Here is a 22,123-nt window from a genome sequence, read left to right as displayed (position 1 = left end):
TACACAAACCTTGGAACCCCCTCCATCTCTCTCTCCAGACCCCCCACTGGGCCCATCTCTGGATTAGGGGACTTCCTCCAAGGCTGTGGAGATTAGGGCTCATCAGCCAGAGTGATGTCACCCTGTTCAGTTGCGCTCGTATACATGTCTGGGAAAAAATCTAAAATTAGTCCATTTTTTTATTTATATAATGACTACTGTTTTTAGTCTGGGTTTGTTTTATCGATATTGTTAATATAGTTTAAGCTTTGATTTCAAGTTCTGCATTTTGAGTAATTGTTGTTTTTCGGCAATCTGTTTGTTGTATACAACAAAAGCAGTTTAATTTTAAATTTAGATATTTAAATTGTGAGAAAGAATTGCATGGAATTGTCCATTTATTTTATTTGCCTTTGTCTTTTACAGAGACACTGTGGCATAGATGTTTTACAATGGCTATGCTAAGGAATGAAATAGAAGGAGAAAGCTGTCAGTGTTCTGCATAGCTAGGAACAAGCCCTATACCAGCTGGCACAAAAAAAACCTCAAATCTTGTCTGCTTTAAGACTCTTTAGCTGTTATCCATTAAGAGAAGCATCCATGGTGGGGTCTCACTTTCTTACAAACAGGATTTTTCAGAAGCAATTTAATACAAGTTTTGGGATATTCTTAAATGTAATCAGTTTCAGAATGTGTTCACTTTGAGTCTGTGTTTTTGACATGGGGTCCTTGAAGGTACGTGGGCAGACTTCATTATGCAATCACTCATTATACGCATTTTGGAAAATATTTTAAAATAGAATTGGTCTTTTAAATCGAACATTTTTTAACTCATGATGGTGGTCCCCCTTTGAGCCTGGGTGGGGGGGTCACCGGGGTCAGGGGTAGAAAGAGGGTAAAGATGATGTTGTTTCTTTCAGCACGACCATTTTATATTCCCGTTTAACAGAGACATGGAGTACGGTTACGGCCATCCTGTGATGAGAGGCATGCCATTACATTACATTACATTATTGGCATTTGGCAGACACTCTTATCCAGAGCGACATACAGTTGATTAGACTAAGCAGGAGACAATCCTCCCCTGGAGCAATGCAGGGTTAAGGGCCTTGCTCAAGGGCCCAGCAGCTGTGCGGATCTTATTGTGGCTACACCGGGATTAGAACCACCGACCTTGCGTGTCCCAGTCCTTTACCTTAACCACTACGCTACAGGCCGCCCTAGTGTCGTTGTGTGCGCTCCGAACGTGAACATGTTCCGTGTGGTGGAGTGCGTGTCCGTCACCAGGCCCGCCCGCAGAGCGTCCGCGGTTCAGACGACGGCGGTCTTCTCCTCGCGTGCCCGTACGGGGAACACGACCGTCCGCCAGCGAGGCGCGGCCCCGTCCCCCGGCGGGTTTTCAAGACGCGAAGCGGGGGGCGGCGCTCGGCTTTGAGGCTCCGCAGTCTCCATTATGAGCCCTGACAGCTCAGTATGCAGATGGAGCGCTGAGTGCTTACTCCGCCACTTATTCATGCACAACCGCCGGGGACATCGCTCCCTCTTAAAAATATGTCGATATCTATTCAATGAAGTCGGGCTAATTCTCGCAAGCCCCTCCGCCCACCGGCCGGACAGAGTTGCCCTCATCTGCACATTTTCCACATCAAAGTTTTTCGCCAGGCGGCCGCGCTAATCTGCCGTTAAAATGAGAAAAGGTGACCTTGTCCGAGTGAACGAGGCCGCGTGGGAACCCGCTGACGACTCGTGAGAGGTGAGGCTAAGGCTAGCCTTCTGGCTCAGATGACGCTATCGGGGTCAGGGCGACGGGAAGTTCAGGCTACCCAGCCAGCTCAGGGTACAGTACAGGCACCCAAACACATCCTGGGTGTTAGTGGTGTGTAAAGTAATTTAAAAAGTATGAATGAATGAAATATAGCTCAAGTGAGTGGAAATGGTGTTTGGTCTCCACATGTGGCCAGTTCAGCCTGTATGAATCACAGTCATGATTATTTGTGTATTTGTTTGTTTATTTAAAGGATCCCCATTGGCTGGTGCCATGGCGATCAGCGAGTCTTCCTGGGGTCCACACCTAACATACTGTACATACACATTAATGATAAACCTTTAAATTACATCAATATACGTTAATACATGCAAAGATTACATTGATATAAAATGACATTCATATGAAATTCAGCGCCCGTCAACGCAGAACATACATTTAGGTTAGAGTACTCATTAAAAGTAGACTCATAGTAAATAGTAAATAGTAAACTCATAGTGATATTTTAAAGAATGAAAATTATACAGCTCAAAAAAACACCGTTCCTGAATTTTCTACAAATGCTTGATTGAGTTAAAATCTCATGACTGAGAAGGCCCTTGCCTTCTAAGGGGATGAGTGCACCCAAACAACCTCTGGAAAAAGACCACTACACTACTATAGTGCCACGGGATCTGCCACCGTTTGTACCATTTTTCTTTTCTTTTTTTAAAATGTTTTTTTAATACAAATTAACACACACACACACACACACACACACACACACAGAACACATACACACACACACCCACACACGCACGCATGCACACACAAGCAACCTCCCTCCGCCCTCTCAGCTTTGGGGCACCGCAGCTGAAAGAAAATTGGTAAAGACTGCGGACCTCGTCAAGCTCTTATTTAACCATTGGCGTAAACTCAATAACGGCGCTATAATCACTGTTGTGACTCCGTTTGTCCTGCCTGAGCCTGGGGCTACGGCTTCAATTCACAGGTGCGAAGGGGGGAAAAACACGGCATCACTGTTAATTAAGAAACAAGCACACAAAGAGAGGCTAGGGGTGGCAAAAGACTGCTCATACTTTCATGGGCTCAGTGTAACCCCCCCCCACGCCCCGCCCCGCCCCACCGGAACACCCTGGCCCGTTCACTTCTGCTGTTGCGCTGTGGAGCAGTCAGAGACTGTCGGCTAAAACCTGGCAGTGTGCTCCTCTCCAAAACATTCACCAGCTCTGAGCTGGGAGACACCCTGAGAAAACCTGTGCTCTTTTACCAGCCAGGAAAGCTGAGGCACACACACACACGCACACACACGCATACACACACACGCACACACACACACACACGTGCACACATACACACACACGCACACACACGTGCGCACGTGCACACACACACACACACACACGCATACACACGTGCACACACACACACATGCACACATACACACACACGCAATGTGCACACATACACGCACACACACACACACACACACACACACACACATGACGTGCACACATACACACTCACAGACGCACACCCACACACGCACACATACACACACTCGCACACATACACACACACACACACATGCACACATACACACACACGCACACACACACACACACACACACGCATCCAAAGCCACAACACACAACATATTATAGTGCAGGGGAGTCCGACCCACATTCTGTTTGACGTATATTGTCCGTGTACATCACGCAAACAGACTCATTTTGCAGACATTATTCCAATGAACAAAAATATTTTCTTTATCCATTACACACTGTGTTCATTGATGCCTGCAGAAAAGCATTACAAGTTCAGAAATCCTGCATTGCAAACTTGTTGCAAAAGTATGTTCTTCACACCATAACTCCCTCCGTGTGCTCCCATTCACACTCCCCCCCCCCCCCCACTCCCCACCACTATAACTCCCTCTGTGCTACCACCCAAAAAAAAAAAGAGGAAAAAAAACGTATCAACACTGCACATTTTAATCACATTTTCTCAATTAAAAACACATCATTGGCAGATCATAAAACGACTTGCGGTAATGCGCAGACGTGTCGGGGGGCGGGGCGGTTAATTATAGCGTCTGAAGGTTGAGCTAATAGCGAGCTGCGGTGGGGAGTTAATGAACAGAGCCTTCTCAGCCCGATGGAGGTAATCTCCTCTGATTGGCCTGAGATTTTACCTGGATGTGATATAAAACCGCGGGCTCCAGAGTGGCCTGATAATTATGGGCTGTGCCCTGTGGCCCCTGGGAGCTACTGTCAGCACTCCAGGCAGGCCTGCTGGGGCGCGCCTCGTACACACGCTGAAACAGGGCGGTGCCTCGTACACACGCTTAAACAGGGTGCGTCTCGTACACACGCTTAAACAGGGTGCGTCTCGTACATGCGCTTAAACAGGGCGGTGCCTCGTACACACGCTTAAACAGGGCGGTGTCTCGTACACGCGCTTAAACAGGGCGGTGCCCTGTACACACGCTTAAACAGGGCGGTGCCTCGTACACACGCTTAAACAGGGCGGTGTCTCGTACACACGCTTAAACAGGGCGCGGCTCGTACACACGCTTAAACAGGGCGGTGCCTCGTACACACGCTTAAACAGGGCGCGGCTCGTACACACGCTTAAACAGGGCGGCGCCTCGTACACACGCTTAAACAGGGCGGCGCCTCGTACACACGCTTAAACAGGGTGGTGCCTCGTACACGTGTTTAAACAGGGCGCGCCTCGTACACACGCTTAAACAGGGCGGTGCCTCGTACACGTGTTTAAACAGGGCGCGCCTCGTACACACGCTTAAACAGGGCGCGGCTCGTACACACACTTAAACAGGGCACGCCTCGTACACACGCTTAAACAGGGCGCGCCTCGTACACACGCTTAAACAGGGCGGTGCCTCGTACACACGCTTAAACAGAGCGCTCGTACACGCGCTTAAACAGGGCGGTGCCTCGTACACACGCTTAAACAGGGTGCGCCTCGTACACACGCTTAAACAGGGCGGTGCCTCGTACACGCGCTTAAACAGGGCGCGCCTCGTACACACGCTTAAACAGGGCGCGCCTCGTACACACGCTTAAACAGGGCGGTGTCTCGTACACACGCTTAAACAGGGCGGTGCCTCGTACACACGCTTAAACAGGGCGGTGCCTCGTACACACGCTTAAACAGGGCGGTGCCTCGTACACACGCTTAAACAGGGCGCACCTCGTACACACGCTTAAACAGGGCGCGGCTCGTACACACGCTTAAACAGGGCGGTGCCTCGTACACATGCTTAAACAGGGTGGTGCCTCGTACACGTGTTTAAACAGGGCGCGCCTCGTACACGTGTTTAAACAGGGCGGTGCCGCGTACACACGCTTAAACAGGGCGCGTCTCGTACACACGCTTAAACAGGGCGTGCCTCGTACTGGTGCTACTGTTTGCAAAGTTAGGAGGTGATGCTAAATGGAGGTGCAGTCCCCCTTCTGTCTCCTCCTTCCATTGCCCTCTCCCCTGTCAATTTCACTGAACCCCTTCACAGCTTTGGAAAACATAGCACTATGTTTATTTAATGTTCACTGTTGAATCCCACCTAATTAGACAATTATAAAATAATACGGTATCAAGATCGAATAAAAGTCGACTGGTTTTTGAAGAACCCCACACATAGTATGAAGGTTAAACCTGCCCCCCGTCCTCTCTCCCCGTCTCCCTGACCCAGCGGAGGCCGGTTCCTCGCGCGTCTCCGGGGGGGGGCGTACACAGCCACTTGGCGGTCACGGCCGGGGACGCGTCGTGCCTCTCCGCGGCCGCTGACAGCCGGGGCTCCCGGTGTTAAAAGCAGCCGGCCAATCAATGCCTCCTCCCCGTGTCCGCCCGTCTCCGGGCCGCATCGATCCCGCCGCTAATTGCCCCGGTGGAAGCGGAGAGGTGTCCGCGCTCGAACGCCGGCCCTCCAGGCCAACCAGGAGCGCGCTCCGGGAGAAATAAACAAACACACGCAGGCCTTTCACTAGGAAATGGGAAGAAGAAAAAGAAATGTTCAATTTTTTAAATAATGGTGGAAAAGCGTTCTGCGGTCGATTGTGTGAGGTAGGAAGGGATGTCAGTAGGTTCAGGAGCGGACGCCATTTTGGTGGGAATGCTTTTGGTGGGCAGAATCCGCAGGCTTAAGGATTGGGATGCTTTATCGACTGGATCATGTACTTGCATAAAATGATTTTTTTTTTTTGAATGGACTACGCTGGTTTTCGTAGATATAAACCTTAATTTGAGTGAATAACCCGTCATCAAACATAATGGCGTATGGCTAGAACATTCATTTATTTTCTCTTACAGTTTTCATCCTCATCCTCTCAACTTTTTTTCTCACTGTTTTTTTGTGCTGACCTTCTCACCTTTGGCTTTCCCTATGATGTGTTCTTTAGCAATAGTTCTAGGACTACTAAGACTGTTAATTCCCTTTAGCTGCAGCGCATGTTTATATATTTAGTATTAGTATTGACACTATTCACAGGTTGATGTAAGTGTATTACAGGACATGGCCATGTTGTTCAGAAATAACACTTAAGCCAATTTAATCAATTTTGCATAACCATATGAGCATGTCTTAAAGTATATATTCATTAAAATTAATAAAATTGTAAGACTTTGTATTTTCATGCAGACGCTTTTTTCCATCCACTTTTCGTACCCATCCAATTAATATCCTTTGACACAGTTTCACTCATTTGACATCCCCCTCTTCATTTGACATCAGTCAAACCAACACACTGCCCCAAAAGATTAGTTTCACTGCATACACGTCATATTGTGGAAGCTAGCGCTGGAAGCGAATAACTTTTATTTCAGCCCGTTGTAAGGTGTAAGACCACAAATTATGTGATTAGAATGTTCTCAGCTGAGCATTCTAATGCTGATGTCACAATCACGACGGAATGGAAGGCAGCGGGGCTCTAGAACACTGGCTGAGAATGTCGGGAGAGAAACATTCCAGAAGCCTCCTCTTGAAAGGGCTGCCCTCAGCCTCTCACGGCGTGGCCTGTCTCTCAGGTCAGCGGGGATTGGATTACACCCCTCAGCGACGAGGCTTTGTCAGAGCCTCTCCTCGCCCTCTTTCTGCCATTCAGAGATGGCGAAAGGTAAACATTCACTTTCTCTGCCCCACCCTGTTCCCTTTTTTTTTTTTTTTTTGTACTTTCTTTCTTTCTCCAATTCGGGTTTGCTCGGCATAGCAGAATAGGCGAGCGGACCTTATTGAGTTTAGGACTGAAAAGAGAGAGCCCTGTGTGGCCCCGCTCAGCTGACCCCTCACATTTCACTGAATAACCCGATCCCTGGGAGCCCACAGGTAACTTTTTTCTCTACCCATAATCACCTTTTTTTTTTGCTGAATTTCTTTTCTTTTGGCTGGAATGTAAAATTGAATTGGCATTGGGAGTTTTTTCGGGGGGGGGGGAATGCGCGTGTCGCGTGATGGTGAACGGGGCCGGGGGGATTGAGCGGAGGACGGACGGAGGGTCACAGGAAGCGGGAGGTAGAAAATGAGAGGAGATGGCCACTTCACTCCAGACACGCTCCAGTGCGCCGCGTTGGGGTTTGGGAGGGGAGGTGGAGTGTTCAGTCAGAAGTTTGGGGGTGTGGGGGAATGGGAGCTGGGGGGGTGGAGGGAGGTATTCTCTACATCAGAAGAAGAAAGGCAGACAGTAAGCGATCTGTTTGTCTGCTCTTGTTAAAAAGGCCTCTCTTTCATGTGGCTGACTCTCATTTCAATGGGTCACCACCTCAGTCAAACAGCAATTACTCTTGTTTTTTTTATCTTAGCCCTATCGTGAAAAGAGCACCTTCGGTTCAAGAAAAAAAGACACACACACACACACACACACACACACACACAAGCATATACGCACACACACCCACATGCAGGTGATGTAAGCTCACACACACTTTTTCATGTCATTCTTTCATTCCTTTTCTTCTTTCTCTTTCTTCTTTCCCTCCCTCTTTCTCTTCGTCTTTGTGTTTTCACGTCTCTCTCTCATTTTTCACAGTCTAGTAGCTGAGGAAGCAGGAGCTCTCTAATTCTCCCTCCTCCTCCTCCTTCATCTTCTCTCTCTCCTCCCTCTCTCTCGCTCTGTCTCCTCTCCGGTCAGCAGACTGAGACGGGGGACTGCTGCCGTTGGCCCGAGACATCACTGGCTCAATGACTACCTCATCTATCCATCCCCGTCTCACCCAGAACACAGGCACTACCACGACATCAGCGGCGGAAATGTTGACCCATATCAACCAATCAAAATCCACTTTGATTGGTTCACAGACTCTGTGACTGTCCCTAAACACTTGTTGACTGCGCTGACTGTGGGATCAGGACGGTCCATTCAGTGTTTAATCAGACGCTGGTTCCCTGCGGTGGGCAGCTGTGGCCCTGTCAGTCTGGGGGCTCAAGCGATGGAAATCAACTCGTGATAAAGCGCATCAGTCACCGCCGTGTTCGGTTTAAATGCACCGGTTGGAGACATCGTGTCCCTTTCACCCAGACGTGCTCGCAAGGAACGCTGGGAAACCTTATTTTTTTCCCCTCTCCATTACTTTTCTCTCTCTCTCTCTCTTTCTCTCTCTCAGGCCAAGAGAAGATGCAAACCCATCTTGTAACAGGGTGCAAATATTAAAAAGGAAGATTGCATACACTCTTAGCTCCTTAAATTATTGAAGTTATTTATTCAGTCTTTCTATCAGGCACTTTTATTTTGTCTTGTAGTGTTTGCCTTGCTGTGCATGGGGACATGGGAATGAGAGTGTCTCTCTTTTTCTGTATGACTCCAGATATATAGCATTACATTTAATTTTAGAAATTTTGCAGGCAATTATCATTAATGTAGACAATTATTACATTCAAAGAGTCACTTTTGTACACACTTACCTGTGACTCACCCGTGTGCTGTACAGTATCTGTGACTCACCTGTGTGATATATAATACTTATCTGCGTCTTACCTGTGTGTTATACAGTACTTACCTGTGACTCACCTGTGGGATGTAATATATACCTGTGACTCACCTGTGTGATGTACAGTGTGTAATACACAGTACTTACCTGTGGCTCACCTGTGTGATATACAGTGTGTAATACACAGTACTTACCTGTGGCTCACCTGTGTGATATACAGTGTGTAATACACAGTACTTACCTGTGGCTCACCTGTGTGATATACAGTGTGTAATACACAGTACTTACCTGTGGCTCACCTGTGTGATATACAGTGTGTAATACACAGTACTTACCTGTGGCTCACCTGTGTGATATACAGTGTGTAATACACAGTACTTACCTGTGGCTCACCTGTGTGATATACAGTGTGTAATACACAGTACTTACCTGTGGCTCACCTGTGTGATATACAGTGTGTAATACACAGTACTTACCTGTGGCTCACCTGTGTGATGTGTAATACACAGTACTTACCTGCGGCTCACCTGTGTGATATACATTGTGTAATACACAGTACTTACCTGCGGCTCACCTGTGTGATATACAGTGTGTAATACACAGTACTTACCTGTGGCTCACCAGTGTGATATACAGTGTGTAATATACAGTACTTACCTGTGGCTCACCTGTGTGATATACAGTGTGTAATACACAGTACTTACCTGTGGCTCACCAGTGTGATATACAGTGTGTAATATACAGTACTTACCTGTGGCTCACCAGTGTGATATACAGTGTGTAATACACAGTACTTACCTGTGGCTCACCAGTGTGATATACAGTGTGTACTACACAGTACTTACCTGTGGCTCACCTGTGTGATATACAGTGTGTAATACACAGTACTTACCTGTGGCTCACCAGTGTGATATACAGTGTGTAATACACAGTACTTACCTGTGGCTCACCAGTGTGATATACAGTGTGTAATACACAGTACTTACCTGTGTCTCACCTGTGTGATATACAGTGTGTAATACACAGTACTTACCTGCGGCTCACCTGTGTGATATACAGTGTGTAATACACAGTACTTACCTGTGGCTCACCTGTGTGATATACAGTGTGTAATACACAGTACTTACCTGCGGCTCACCTGTGTGATATACAGTGTGTAATACACAGTACTTACTTGTGTCTCACCTGTGTGATATACAGTGTGTAATACACAGTACTTACCTGCGTCTCACCTGTGTGATATACAGTGTGTAATACACAGTACTTACCTGTGGCTCACCTGTGTGATATACAGTGTGTAATACACAGTACTTACCTGCGGCTCACCTGTGCGTGGTCCCCTGCAGGTCTCACAGCAGCCGCGATGGCGGAGGCCATGAAGCTGCAGAAGAGGAAGCTGATGGCCATGAGCAGCCTGCACGGAGGGAGCAGCCAGAACGGCACCGAGTCGGAGAACGAGGAGCTCAACTCAAACGCAGGTAAGACCCCCGTCTCCACTGCCAGCCCCCCCTGTAAGTCCCGGCCTCCACCCCCCCGGGAAGTACGAGTCGACCTGGCCAGTCTCTGCCTGTTAGAGCAAGCACTGGCCACCTGTGTCTCTGGGCCAGTCCAAAGTCCTGCTCAGCCAGGCCCGTCTGTCGGTTAGCGGAAAGCACAAGAACGTATGTCAATTGTTCAGCATTGATTCGACTCTTAACAGATTATGTGAGCCTGATAAAGATAAGATGCGTTCTATCCCAGTGAAAGGTACACTGTCAGAGTTTATTTAGTTCATTTAACCCTTCATTTTACTAAGAAAGGAGAATTTCATGTGCTGGTGCCTTACAGATATTCTATGAGTGAAGACTCAACACTGTAAAATGTTTAGCATAATCCACTCTTATAGAGCTTATATGAGTCCACTATAGCCAGAGTGGACTGATATACATTTTACCGTGTAGAAGACTGTTTTGATCTGGCTCAGGCAGATCTGGGGAGTGTAAAGATCCACCCATAAAGGCTGCAGCTGCCAAACTCTGACCTGTGACGTCTGAGAGAGAATAGGGGGTGTAACAGGGAGGCCAGGTGGCTTGGGGAGGGTGCCCTGAAGCAGGCACAGCCACCCCTCCCCCCACCCCACCCCCACCCTGCAAGGCATCAGCTCAAAGGGACTTTGAAATAGAGAAAATAAAACAAAACAAGTGGGATTTTCTCACAGTCAGCGAATGTGTTCAATGTAAGCTCGTGAATTGAGCATTACCCCTTCGTTAACATGGCATTACTACTTTATAAAACGTTAATAAAAAAACTGTAACTACTGTGGTTTATTGCTGAGGGAGAGTGACACAACACATCATTTACAAAATGGGAGATCATGGCATGCCATAGACTCGGCGTTTGCTTATTGAATGATTCACTGCATGTTAAAGCCAGCCCCATAAAGCTGTTATGTGTTATGAAGAGCTTATTAATTTATGCCTAAGATACAGTGCAGCCTGTGTCACCGTTCTGTACAAGGTAGCCTGCCTATTCCGCTGGAACCACGACTGTCTTTTTCAACAGGAAGTAAAACATGTATTTGGCGAAAGCAGTCTTTTATTAGACAGGTGTTTCGTGTCCCCAAGAACTCGCACTTGTATGTTTTCACAGTCTATACATGGTAAAATAATTAGTGTTGATTTAGCTTGACACTTCAACACTGAACATTATACCGTGTTGGAAGATAAATTATCTGAGTTTTGAGAGAGAGAGAGAGAGAGAGAGAGAGAGAGAGAGAGTGAGAGAGAGAGAGAAATAGAGAGAGATTGGACCGGTATTGGCTGGCTGGGTTTCACACATTATTACTGACACTAATGTACTACCTCTGGCTATTTGCTCAACCCCAGAGCAGAATGAAAGTGCTATAATAATGCTAATGATAACAATTCTGAGAATGATAATTAGGCGATTATAATGAGAGCAATAGCATTAGCGTGGTGTAGTTTTCAGTTGATTATCGCTTGGCGATACACGGAAGTACAGTGTGAGTCCACTCATTTAGAGGAAAAAATGACGCAACTCTTATCTCAGTCATCACAGGACAGCAATGGGCCTTTGAGTCCTTGAATGAGTTTTCTCAGTGTAAACAGCACGTTTACACACTCTTCTGATGGTGAAGGGGGACCATAATCCCAGGGTCCGTGCAACTGCATAACTTTCCACCTCCAATGCCCCGATCAGTATTACATTACAGACACAGGTATTTAAATGTTGTGGGTACAGACATCGAAGCATCTGCCAAAATCCACACTGTCTCTCAAATCTTTTTTTTCCTCGAGGGATGGGCCTCTGTTTTCCCGGTGTCTCCCTCTCTTCCTCTCCTTGCCTTCTCTTTTAATCTTTATCCGGCATAGTCATTGATTTTCAGACAACAGCTGTAAAACCAAACTGCACTTACAGCTCTCTCTTTCTCTCACTCTCTCTGTTCTCTTCACATTCTCACTCCCCACTCCTCCTCTCCCTCACTCTCCCCCTTTATCTCGGCCCTCCTTCCCTTTCTCCCTCTCTTCCTTCCCCCTCTCTCGCACTCTTTCGTGCTGCGTTCATTCTCGGCGAGGCGTTTTTGTTCTTGTCCGTCTCTGATATCAGGCTGCTTTGGTGAACATCAAAGCCCCTTCAGATCTCCCATTTTCCCTCTACGCAGATCCCACTACACACTGCTATCTGAGGAAAACAGTCGGGGAGAGAGGGGAGAGAGAGAGGGGCTTGATTTAATCTCCCTGTTTCCTCTTCTTCCAAAAACACAATCACCCCCCCACACACACACACACACACACACACACGGCACCACAATTTCTGAAAAACCACCCGTCCCTCACGTGGATTTCGGACGTCCATTAAAGGAGGCCCATTGCGTTTCAGTCGGGCCCAAGTACTTTGGCTGACATTGTTTTTGTTGCTCTCCAAACGGTGTTTGATCCTGACAAAGCTTAAAAAAAGGTTCTGTCTTAATAAGACGCAGAATGAAAGTGCTTTCATATTCATGCCAGCTCAACAGGAAGCTTTTCCAGTAAACTGTACAGTAGAGGCTTCCCTGGGCCGTGGTGTCTTTAAGTATAAATGCACGTCTGGAAAGCTGTTAACGTGATAAAAAAGGCACGTCTCCTACAAACGGAAGCGGGAGAGGCGGGTGGTGGAGGTGGGGGAGAGGGGGTGGGGGGGCGCTGGGGGTGCGGGGGGGGGGCAGGGAGCTCATTGGTCTAATGGAGCCCTGTCAGGGAGAATCACTATCACGGATGCCATCAGCACAGAAGACCTGATACATACCTTTCTCCTGCGCTGACAGGTGAAAGTAGCAGTTCTGTGCATTATTTAGAGAGGTTTGGGAATGCATCAGCCCGCGATCGCCTAGTCAGCTCAAACAAGGGAGGGAGAGAGAGAGAGAGAGACAGAGAGAGGGAGATTGAGAGAGCGGGAGAGGGAGAGAGAGACAAAGAGAGGGAGATTGAGAGAGCGGGAGAGGGAGAGAGAGGGAGAGATGGAGAGAGAGTGAGATTGAGAGAGCAGGAGAGGGAGAGAGAGGGAGAGATGGAGAGAGTGAGATTGAGAGAGCAGGAGAGGGAGAGAGAAGGGGAGAGGGAGAGAGGGAGAGAGAGTGAGATTGAGAGAGCAGGAGAGGGAGAGAGAAAGAGAGACAGAGAGAGGGAGATTGAGAGAGCGGGAGAGGGAGAGAGAAGGGGAGAGGGAGAGAGAGGGAGATTGAGAGAGCGGGAGAGGGAGAGAGAAGGGGAGAGGGAGAGAGAGGGAGATTGAGAGAGCGGGAGAGGGAGAGAGGCGAGGGTGGTGAGTTAGCCTGGAGTGTTAAAACCTCTGTGCTCACACAGCAGCAGTCTTTAACCACTGTGCCCTCTGTACTTTACTCTCCATCCATCTCTCTCTCTTTCTCACTCTCCCTCTCTCTTTCTCACTCTCCCTATCTCTGTCTTTCACTCGCTTACTCTCCCTCCCTCTCTCTCTCCTGTTCTCTGTCTCTCACTCGCTGATTCTCTCTTTCGCTCTCTCTTGCTTTATCTCTCACTCGCTCTGTCTCTCTTGCTCTGTCTCTCTTGCTCTTTCTCTCTCTCTCTCTCTCACTCACTCTTCTAAATTCAAATTAAACTATGCTTCATTTGCATGACAAGAGAACTTCTGTCGCGAAACCATTAAAATCCATAGTGGCATTAATGACAAAAACACCCCTCCCCAAAAAAATAATTATAATTAATTTGGTTTTCTCTTTGATGTCATGTTTATTCTATACAATTCAGCCCGGTATGACGATGCAATGCCGGGGCTATGTTTTTGCTAAGACGTCGTATACTCACCTGAAAGTCGGATTTGGAGAAGGGATGTTTCCTATACTGCGGAGATGTGCGCCCCCCCCCCCCACACACACACACACACACACTCACACACACATACACACTCACACACACACACTCACACACATACACACATGCACACACACACTCACACACATACACACACACATGCACACACACACTCACATACACACACATGCACACACGTACTCACACGTACACACACACACTCACACACACGCACACACACGTACACACACGTACACACACATACACACACACACTCACACGTACACGCACACACTCACACTCACACTCACACACACACACACACACACGCACACACACGGTTCTTCACACGTGATGAATGCTCCCCGGTGCCTGAGTCCGGCACTCTGATGTTGTGCTAAGAGGAGGAGAGGTGTGAGGAGAGGCGAGAGATGATTGTTTCTGGTTCGGGCGCAAATTCTGCCAAGCCGTTTTTCAGCTTCACACCTCACACACAGCACTCACACTTCTCAAAACACACACACCTACTCACACACACACACACACACACACATACACAAGCTCACACTCACACAATCACACACACAATATCCCAGGCCCCAAACTAGGGCTGCCAGATGTTCGGTTTTCGATTTTCTAATTATTCAGGTCCGGTTTGTGGTCCCATCCGGACAGAGTAATTGATGGAGGAAATTTATCAGTAGCTTGTAATTCATTTGTGTGTGATGGGCCGACCGTTTCGAGGGGAAACCCCCAGACCAGACAGCGGTTCCGACTGGGGTTCCATGGGAGAAACACCTCCTCTACCCAGTCCAACATCCATTCAGCCTGCTCCCCGCCTTGTTTCGCATTTACGCTTCCAGGTGCACATGTGGTCCAGCTTTGACAAATGCTAAATCTGGCAAGCCTACCCCAAACATCCCTGGTGCACATGTACACCAAACTCTGTCCCAGGGGTGGAGCTAAGGGGGTATAGCAGGGACAGTTTTTCCCAGGAGCTAAGGGGGTATAACAGGGACAGTTTTTCCCAGGAGCTAAGGGGGTATAACAGGGACAGTTTTTCCCAGGCAGTGTGTCCCCCGGGGGATGCTGTGTATGTGTGTGTGCACGCCTGCTCATTGCACAAATAATTAATAGACCCATCCCTGGGCTGTCCTATGCAGAGATATGATATTATCACGCTGGTTCCAGCATTTCTGTGCTGTCCATAAGTATTTGGACAGTGGTACAATTTCTGTTCTTTTGCCTGTGTACTCCAGTTCAGATTTTTCTTTGGTTTAAGTGCAGACTGTCACCTTCAATTTGGTGGTATTCACATCCATATTTGGTGATCCGGCATCCGTTTTAATACTTTTTTTTTAGGGCACCATACCCATTTTAGGGCACCATATTTGGGACAAATAGCTTCACATCCTTTTCCGATTAGTCAGGTATATTCAGTCGCTTCCTTAGCGCAGGTATAAGTGAGCTTCCAGTATCTAGTCTTGATTCAAATTATTAGAATCTGACCTCTGACCTCTGGCTTCTTCCTCAGGCATAGGGATGGCAGAGAGGGAGCAGTCCCTGCCTTCACAAAGATGCACATTCTCACTCTGTCCAGGAATTTGATACTTAATTGAGCCAAATTTACACATAATAAGAATATTTTTTGAATACTCTGCCATTTCGAGCAGGTTCTGTACGGGCCTCTAACTGATCTTCCTTCCTTTTTGTTCCTCTCTGTGAGGGAATTCATCGTTGAAACATATATAATTTTTATATGTATATATTGTGTGTCATTGTCTGCAAATGGCCTTGGGAGATGTAGATGTCAGTTATTTTTGTTAGTCATTTTATTTATCATTTAGGTAGTCGTTTTATTTTGGTTCATTTTAGTTAGTTGCTTTATTTTGGTTCATATATTTCGTCGTTTTATTATGGTTGATTTTCATCATCTATTTTGGCTCATTTTAGTCGTTTTATTTTGGTTCATTTAGGTAGTCGTTTTATTTTGGTTCATTTTAGTTAGTTGCTTTATTTTGGTTTATATAGTTAGTTGTTTTATTATGGTTAATTTTCATAATCTATTTTGGCAAATTTTAGTCGTTTTATTTTGGCTCATTTTAGTCGTTTTATTTTGGTTCATTTTTGGTTCATTTTAGTTGGTCATTTTGGTTCATTCAGGCAGCCATTTTATTTTTGTGCAGCTTTTCCTTTGCGGTACTTCTGCTTCCCTTTCATCCCGGAGAGACGCACGCAGCTTTGCTCTTCCTAATGTAATTGAGCAGTTTTGGAAAGTACATCTGTTCATCTGAACCCACCACCTTGCCGAAGATTAGAAAGGGTTTGTGTGAACGCGTGCCAGGATGGAGGCTCTATCCCTATCATTGTTTTGCAGCAGGCAGCCCGTTTGGACCACGACCCCGAATCAGTCAGCGATAAAAAAACAAGTGCACTTACTTATTCCATTTCACCCATTAATAAAATCTTCTAACACTAATGGGCTCTTTTTTCCTCCTCTCCTGCGTCTCAGTTCAAACGGCGTGCGATGCGCGCTCTACGTGTGCCCGCCTGCAGCTGGCAGCGCACGCAGGCTCATCCAGGTGTCCTGTCACCAAGGAGACGGGAGCTGATGAATGGCCCCTCCGGAGAGCAGCCCCGGCTGCAGGGACGGGCGTGGCCAGGGGCGGAGCCTGCGTGTAGCTGGCACGCTGAGCATGGCGGTGATGGGGGCTGTGGAGTGGAGGGATGAGGAATGTACACACACACACACATACACACACACATGCACACACATACACATATATACACACACACACACCTACAAACACATACAGACACACACACACATACAAACACACACACGCACACATACACACACATACACACATATGCACGCACGCACACACACACACACCTACAAATACATACATACACACACACATATACACACATACACACACACACACACACCTACAACAGACACACATAAACACACACCTGCTCGCAAACACACACACACACACGCATGTGCACAGACACACAGTCAGTCAGGGATGTAGGCACAGTCAAACAGAACAGCCACACATACACTGCAGTGCACAAATCTATATAGAGACACACACACACACACACACACACACACACACGCAAACACACTCGATCTCGCTCTAACCCACTGTGAGCAGAGAGGGTAGAGGAGCAGCTGCTAGCCTTAAGGAGCAGTCTTGGTTGCTAATGCTGCACAATATGGCACTTTGCATCTCCTGCGAGTGGCCTTAGCCCGGTTTAATCCCGCACAGTGTGCTGCTTTGCAGTTCAACTGCCGGAGCTTTGCCTGCCGCTTTGGCCCTGCTGTTCCTGGAGCACCTTCAGAGCCTCAACTTTTCTGATTGGTCCCCAAAAAAAGCCTTGTAACATGCGGCAGAAGCAGAGGAGATGTAAGGCCCTGGTTTTGGCTTTGTGCCGGAGGAAAAAGGACTTCTCTTTGCGCATCCTGTTTTCCTGTTTTACTGAGACCCCAAACAATGTCTCACACTCTTACTGAAATATAATATATGGACAATATAAATATTAAAATATATGTTTTTGAATGTTCTGATATATATTTCTGTAAGAGACACTGTTTGGGTGGAGATACCTTTTCAGAATTACTCAGAAAAAGTGTTTCTGTGCTTTTTTTAAATTATATTGTATTTTATTAAATATTTTGAGTACATTTACACTTGCATTCATTTGTGTAGAGTATATGCGGGGTTTGGTGGAGCAGTGGCTTTCTTATATCAGCTGTGTAATAGATCCTTCAGCCAAAATAAATAAAGAAATAAATGCATTAATCTAAAAAATGTAACAGTCGTAGAAGTTATAACCATAACGTAACCATAACTCTGTACATGGTGAAAACGGGCCTGGCTTAGTCAGACGTGTTTGTTATTGGCGTAAACTGTAAATTAGTCGGTACCTTGCTGACGGGTGCGGGCGGTGGGGGGGCGGTGGGGGGGGTCTACAGCTGTACTGCCGTGCTTACCTCATCCTCATTTATCTTCATTTCTTCCCAATTACACCAAATTAGCAGCAGTCTCAGTTTCATTAGGCCCTGATCCTGCCTCTTCGCAGAGCCGGGGAGCTGTGGGGGGGGGGGGGGGGCATAAACAGCCATGAAAATGACCCCCCTGGCAGATGGCGAGGCCCAAATGAGACACAGAGGAGAGTGTACTGCCCCTGGACTACACCTTGCTGCTAGCTGTGTGTGTGTGTGTGTCTGCTGTTTGTGTGTAAGAGAGTAAAAGAGAGTGAGAAAGAGAGTGTGTATGTGTTTGTGTGCGTGTGTGTGTGTGTTTTCACGTACATATTTTCGAATGGGAGCAAGAGACAGAGAAGGTGTGTGGATGTAAGAAACTGGGAGGGGTCATTTGTATACAATATGCCTGTGTGGGCATGCATTTGTGTGTGTGTGCACGTGTGTTTATTTGTGTGAGAATTAATGAGTGCCCTTGTCTGTGTGTCTGTTAGTAGTCTGAATAAGTAGAGGAACAACATAATGAAAACCTTAAATGTGTACAGAATACATTAAAATACGCTCTGAACTTTATTTAGAGTTCAGTCCTGCATGGACAATTTAGTTGAATTATGTCAGTTGGGTGACCGCTTCTCACCAAAGGATCCAGTGACTATAATTGCAGGCAATGCAGATGGTTTAGTGTACCGTAGTTTTGAAGTCTCTGTGTTTGGAACTCGTAACTTCACTTATTAACTTGAGTAAATACATTTGGAGAGGCCTCACACAGGGACCTGAACGACTAATGAATGCAGCGTTTTAAACTGAAATATTAACATGAGGCTTTTTGCCTGACGGTAAACATGTGGACACTTTGCGCTTTCCCTGGGGTGAGACAGGCCTGTTTCTCATAAACAAACCCCCGAAATGTGTTTAGGACCTCCTCTGAGACACAAACAGAAGGTCAGCCTCAATCGCGTCCATTAGGTGAGTTCTGGGCACCAAACAGGCCCTCTCTGTCACTGTCTGCCTGGTGCAGCAGAATGATCCTCTCACACTTCTGACGGAAAACGCCGGTGTTTGACTCGGCAGAAGAACATGAAAGATTCGTGACTTCACTGTAAGCCATAAAAGAGGAAGGAGAGAAGTGGACAGAGAGAAAGAGAGAGTGAAAGAGCAAAAAAAAATTAATCGGTTGGAGCACTAATGCTCGATCTCTCTCAATTTCTTATCTCTACCTTTCTTTCGCCCTCTCTTTCTCCATTCCTTGCTCTCTCTCTCTCTGGGTCTCAGGTGTTCTATCTCTTCAGCCTGCTCCTCTCTCTCTCCCTGATGAAATGAGCGAGGTTTCTGCAGAAGGAGAGTTTAATTCGCATTATTATTAAAAGAATCACTCGCAGCAATCTGTTGCACAAACACCATCTGTTATCTGACTCTGAGGACCGGGCTTGCTCTATTACGCAGAATCACACGCGCCTCTCGCAGACCCTGTGCCTGTGCCTCTGTCGCGCCCCTCTCGCAGCGTGACCGGGCTGGGTTTATGGCGCGATCGCAGCTTGACGTGTCGTTGATGTATGCGGTCACGGGACCCTCGGGAGTGTCCGGACCGAAGCTGAGCCGTTCCACGCTGAGCCGTGCCATACTGTGCCGTGCCGCGCTATAATGGATGATAGCTCCCTGTGTTCTGCAGAACCTCTCTTTTTAGGACTGCAGTGTCCTTCCTCTCCACCTAAGCTAATACGTCATGAGCATTCCGGTGCAAAATGGCTGCCGTGCATCACACGAGTTGGGTGCTACATACTGGTTGTGGTCTGTGTTTGGAAATAACCCTACAAACAGGGATGTGCTTTGACAAATCTGGAAAAGCTCTCTAAGTCATATTTTAATCAATAAGAATAATAACAATAACAATAAGATAAGTATAATTGTTGTGGTTTTTCTCAGTCTTCTTTTAAAATTTGTATTATTATTATTATTTTTATTATTATGAATCTCCTATACTGCTTTATGTAGAGCTCTGTCAACAGTGCAGCTCTGAGCTATATAGTTGTGTGATGTGCTGTACTTTACCATGCTGTGCTGTGCATTTCAGGTCTGTTTCCACTGTGTTGTTTTGTGACTGCTCACACAGACACACACTCTCTCACACATGCTGTCTCTCTCTCACACAGACACACACACACTCACACACACACACAGTCTCTGCTGTACAGCCCAGTAGCCTGCGATGCAGCATCGATGTGTATAGCGGAGAAACGCTCCCGTTCAGAACGGCGTTAAACTCAGTGAAGCACCCCCCCCTGTGTGTCCCCCTGTGTGTCCAGGAGGCAGTGAGTCCTCCTGGGATAAGGAGAAGCTGCAGTCGCCCCCCTCCAGCGCCGGCCAGCACGGCCTGGGCCACACGGGCCTGTCCGGGCAGCACGGCCTGTCCAGCTCCCAGCTCAGCTCCCTGCAGCAGAACCACCTGCTTGCTAACCGTGAGTCTGCCCATCTCCCTCCTCCCTCCTCCCTCCTCCGCCTGCCTCCTTTCTTCTTCTTCTTTCTTCTCCTCATCCTCCTCCTCTGACCTCCTCCTCCTCCACAATCAACGTTATATTACATTACGTTAATTTACCCAATGCTGCTGCTAGCCAGCATGCTAGCAGGGTCGCATGTCACCACGAAGGCCAAACAGGCCGAAACGTCGTCTGTCTGGCTGACTTTAATCAGAATCACCGGGTATTGATAGCAGTGTGTGGATATTACTTCCTTATTTTGCGTTCTTCTTATTTACCAAGCACCAGTGCTAAATACTTTAGATGTGTGCTTGCTTCTATTATACTAGTGTGTGTCACCAGTGCTCATATACCGTAACTGAGGTAGATGTCTTCTCTCATTGTGAGTCACTGTGTTTCAGGGAATGAATGTGATGTCATATGTGATGTCATACTTACTGTAATGTGACATCGCATTGAGCCAGCCAAGGCTCAAGACACAGACCTCCGCTCTCTATTGTACCTGTTGTTTAAGGAAATGTAATATAAAATTATGTCATGCTCATCTATATAGCTCCTTATACATCTCGCCAGCAAAAGTGGCTCACATGGCAATGAAAAGTATGAAGACCTCATTAAAATATTAGTAATATTCAAACGTAAAAAGAAGTCAATCAAAAGAAAGGAGTGATAATGAAAAGTCCTGAAAGTAATATAAAAAGTGCTTTAATGATTTCTTTAAATCATATTTTCAGATAATGATATGATGTAGATAACAGTAAAAGCAGTGCTGTTAAAAAAGTAGTATAATGCAGTGGTAAAATATGATCCAGAAGCCAACCTTAAAAAGTGAGTTTTTACACAGTCCTGACACCTGGCTAATATTTAATGGCAGGATGTTCAATAGTTTAGGACAGGGGTGTCGAACTCCAGTTCTGGAGTGTCTGCAGGTGTTTGTGGTTTCCTGTCAATGAGCAGCCAATCAAGGCCTTGAGACCAAGTTGTGAAGGAGTTTGAAACAGCCGATTTAAGTATAAAAACAAAAAAAAATACCTTAAACTTTGGAATCCTGAAAAATTATATGAAAAATATGAAAAATGTACTTGAATATACTGGTGTCCTTACTGTGATGGTTGAGTTTATTTTATTCTTTCATTTCAGGCCATACTTAAAGTGTTCTGTTACCGTAAGTGCGGGATGTTGAAGTTTAACGTTGAATTCACCCTCCCTCCCACCCGCCCCCAGGCCTGGACCTGCCCTTCATGATGATGCCCCACCCCCTGCTCCCCGTCAGCCTGCCTCCCGCCTCCGTCGCCATGGCGATGAACCAGATGAACCACCTGAACACCATCGCCAACATGGCGGCCGCCGCGCAGATGCACAGCCCGCTGTCCCGAGCCGCGGGGGCCTCCGTCATCAAGGTGAGGAGCGGCCTGCAGGGGCCCCGCCCGGGAACCGGCTGCCGGCTCCAGCCCCGGCGTAGCCGCTGTAAGATCAGTGCCGCTGTGGGGCAAGGCCCTTAGCAAGGCCCCTAACCTCGCATTGCTCCAGGGGGAATGGCCCCTGTAAGTCAGCTAAATAACTGTAATGAGTATGAGGCCGGGGTTCGGTGTTCTGGGCGCGCACCTTGAGTAATGACTCCGCCTCCTCCTTACAGTAA

The 22,123-nt window shown here is 47.1% G+C and overlaps 1 protein-coding gene across 2 annotated transcripts in view; it reads left to right on the top strand.

The window, feature by feature from the left end:
- LOC133124267 (dachshund homolog 2-like) overlaps nt 1–22,123 on the top strand; it is a 110,545-nt gene that overhangs the window by 68,292 nt on the left and 20,130 nt on the right. For both annotated transcript variants that reach the window (XM_061235305.1, XM_061235304.1), the window contains exons 3-5: nt 10,033–10,164; nt 20,314–20,466; nt 21,709–21,884. In XM_061235305.1, the coding sequence (XP_061091289.1) occupies nt 10,033–10,164; nt 20,314–20,466; nt 21,709–21,884 (461 nt within the window). The remainder of the gene's footprint in view (nt 1–10,032; nt 10,165–20,313; nt 20,467–21,708; nt 21,885–22,123) is intronic.

The sequence above is a fragment of the Conger conger genome, chromosome 3, assembly GCF_963514075.1.
Source record: "Conger conger chromosome 3, fConCon1.1, whole genome shotgun sequence".
NCBI lineage: Eukaryota > Metazoa > Chordata > Actinopteri > Anguilliformes > Congridae > Conger > Conger conger.
The sequence above is the reverse complement of the archived record's forward strand: the minus strand, read 5'-3'. Positions and strand labels throughout refer to the sequence as shown.